Below are 3,060 nucleotides of genomic sequence, written 5' to 3' on the forward strand. Positions count from 1 at the left end.
GAACTGCTCCAGACACTATTTCCCCAGACACCCCAATGTGAGTATAAGAAACAAACCTGCACATTGTGCACATGTACCCTAGAACTTAAAGTATAATAATTAAAAAAAAAGAAATGTCTATGATCACTGACTAGAGTCACAGAGAAGAAGAAGAAGGAGGAGGAGGAGGAGGAGGAGGAGGAGAGGGAGAAGAAGAGGAGGAAGGGGAAGAAGGGGAAGAAGGAGAAGGAGAATAAGGAGAAGAGGAAGGAGAGGAAGAAGGAGAAAATGAGGAGGAGGAGAAGGAGGAAGAAATGTCTGTGAAATACAAAGTATCGTCTTGGATGCACTTAGTACCTGCCAGGCACTCTTCTAAGTGATTTACACACAGGATAACTTTTATTTTTGAGATGGAATTTCGCTCTTGTTGCCCAGGATGGAGTGCAATGGTGCGATCTCGGCTCACTGCAACCTCCGCCTCCCGGGTTCAGGTGATTCTCCTGCCTCACCCTCCTAAGTAACTGGGATTACAGGCATGCACCACCATGCCTGGCTAATTTTTGTATTTTTAGTAGAGATGGGGTTTCACCATGTTGGTCAGGTTGGTTTCAAACTCCTGACCTCAGGTGATCCACCCACTTCGGCCTCTCAAAGTGCTGGGATTACAGGCATCAGCCACCACGCCCAGCCTGTGACAATTTGTTAACCCTCACACTACCATATGAGATAGATGCTACTTTCTTCCCAAATTAGCAGATAGGGAAACTGAGGCACAGAGCACATAAGCGAACCATAAGAACATGATTTTATAATATACATTATATATATCTAAACTTAAAACTAAGTTTCTGACTCATTAGGATTAAAGGCTTAGTTAGAACTATAGCAACTTGTACTAAGACCCTACACACAGTGGTTTTCTTAATTCCACGTCATTGATACTCACAGAATCCCACTCAACAAATGAGGAGGCAACTGAAGCTCAGCAAAGGAGAGCTCTTGCTGATGTTGACAACCAAGCTGAGATTAAAACTTAGTTATTCTTATACAAAGTTCAGTGGGATTTTTCCTCTAATCATTTACCAATAGATTCCCATGTACCTGCAGGAAGACATTATTAATACTACCTGGCATTTGCATGGTGATCTACAGTTAAAGAAACACCTCCACATCTATTATTACCAGGTCAGATCCTCGTGAAAATCCTGCTAACAAGGAAAAGCAAGTATCTGCCTACATTTTCCTGTGACAAGGGGAGCTAAAATTAAAACCACTTACCTAAGGGCACTTAGCTAGAGAGTGTTAGGAAATGGAATTTTAATTATGATGTCAAGTCCAGATTTTTCTGAGGTTTAACAACACATTCTCCCTGGTCAAAAGGGAGAAACCATCCATTAGTACCTTTGTTAGCTGTTCTAATATCCAAACTGAACCAGGTCTAGAATCCTTCTTAGTGGCCACCAGAAAAGACACCTCTCTCCCTTATTCCTATGGTCAAGAAACCCTTTTGGTATGGATAATGTAACCCCAGACCTGATGCATCAGAGCTGAAGAGGAGGCTCAGGAGTAAGTGTTTTACACCATCCTCTCATTTAATTAAGCCGCCCCACAACCTGTGAATAAATAGTATTATCCCCATTTTACAATGGCTGACTTCCAGAAATCTTTTGTAACTTTCCCAAACTCAGACAACTAGGAAATGGAGAAGCCAGGATTAACATAGGTCTCTCTGATTCCCAAACTGTACTCAGAACCTTGGTGCTTAGCAATTTCTTCTAGCAGACGGCCGTCCTCTTGTCCTAGTGGATCTTTCACAGGTGGGTTTAGGAGCTGGAGCACAGGAGTGCCATCCAGTTGTAGCCCCCATACTTGGGTGGAGTCAGCAGACACTTGCCTTGACAATGTCCATGAAAACCCATCTTTATGCCGTACAGATTCCCTCCTGTCCAACACTTTCCTCCAAGGGACTCGCTGAAGTTGTAAAAATCCCTCTTTGGCACCATTCCTCATTGTCCTAGGCACAGGCAACTGAGGTCTCCAGGGCAGAAGGGTTGGCCTAAAGGCAAGGCAGCAATGATGTGGTTTTCCTCACCTCCACCCTTGGGAAGCCCAGTGCCAGTGCCTGCTCATGAAAAAAACACAGCAACTTGAGTGATACCCTTCGCCATCTGCACTTTCCCCAAAGCTTGGTGAGGAAAGATTGCTGAACAACTGGTGGGGCTATCTGATCATGTTACCCTGATTTTTCTGAAGCACTTCTTCCTTTTCTGAATGTCTGGAAGCTAACTCCGGCTGGTCATCTTCACACCACCTGGACACACACACTAACAGGCTCCTCATTCTTTTGTAGGTCTTTGGATTCTGCAAAGCAGATTTGTTCTATGATGTAGAAGCCTTGGACTTGGAAAGCCCGAAAGACCTTGTCATAAACTGTGAAGTCTTCGACCCTCAGGTGGGTTGTCTAAGCAGACTTTGTCGTGGCAGTGCCAGATTAAGTGACATATGTACACAAATAGTGTTGTTGGTTCCTAAAGCTCTATGTATGGGTGTGTGTGTGTGTGTGTGTGTGTGAGAGAGAGAGAGAGAAGGTCCTATGGTCACAGCTCTAGAAAATCATTATCCGTGTGTGTGTGTGTGTGTGTGAGAGAGAGAGAGAGAGAGAGGGAGACAGAGAGAGACAGAAAGAGAGACACAGACAGACATGCAAGAAAAGATACAGAGAATACCCCACCACTGGGGAAAGGAGTGCAATTGCAAGCTTACACAAAAAGTATGAAAACTTTTCCAAGAATTGGAGAGGGGTAACAATTGGCAGAAAATTAAAATCATGTCCAATTCAACCAAACTTGAATGCATTTGAAAATGCTCCTTGTAGTCGGGACTCTGACGCTGAGACTTAGTCATTCCTAAGCTTGTATTATTGGGCACGGAATCTAAGGGGAATAAATTAGCCTCAAATTTATTATGTAAATGTATATAAAATGAGATGCAAAATCATATTTTGCATCTGTCTCGGAAATTTTTTTTCTGTTTTTACGTGAGTACAAAGATTTGCTTCATGAAACTTTTCATATCAGAAAC

At 43.1% G+C, this 3,060-nt stretch overlaps 1 protein-coding gene across 1 annotated transcript in view; it reads left to right on the forward strand.

The window, feature by feature from the left end:
* The window catches only part of HRG (histidine-rich glycoprotein), a 15,609-nt gene that overhangs the window by 10,284 nt on the left and 2,265 nt on the right, over positions 1 to 3,060 (forward strand). The window contains exon 6 of the mRNA XM_011981911.1: positions 2,330 to 2,431. Coding sequence (XP_011837301.1) covers positions 2,330 to 2,431 — 102 coding nt within the window. The remainder of the gene's footprint in view (positions 1 to 2,329; positions 2,432 to 3,060) is intronic.

The sequence above is a fragment of the Mandrillus leucophaeus genome, unplaced genomic scaffold (genome assembly GCF_000951045.1).
Source record: "Mandrillus leucophaeus isolate KB7577 unplaced genomic scaffold, Mleu.le_1.0 Scaffold231, whole genome shotgun sequence".
NCBI classification, from domain to species: domain Eukaryota; kingdom Metazoa; phylum Chordata; class Mammalia; order Primates; family Cercopithecidae; genus Mandrillus; species Mandrillus leucophaeus.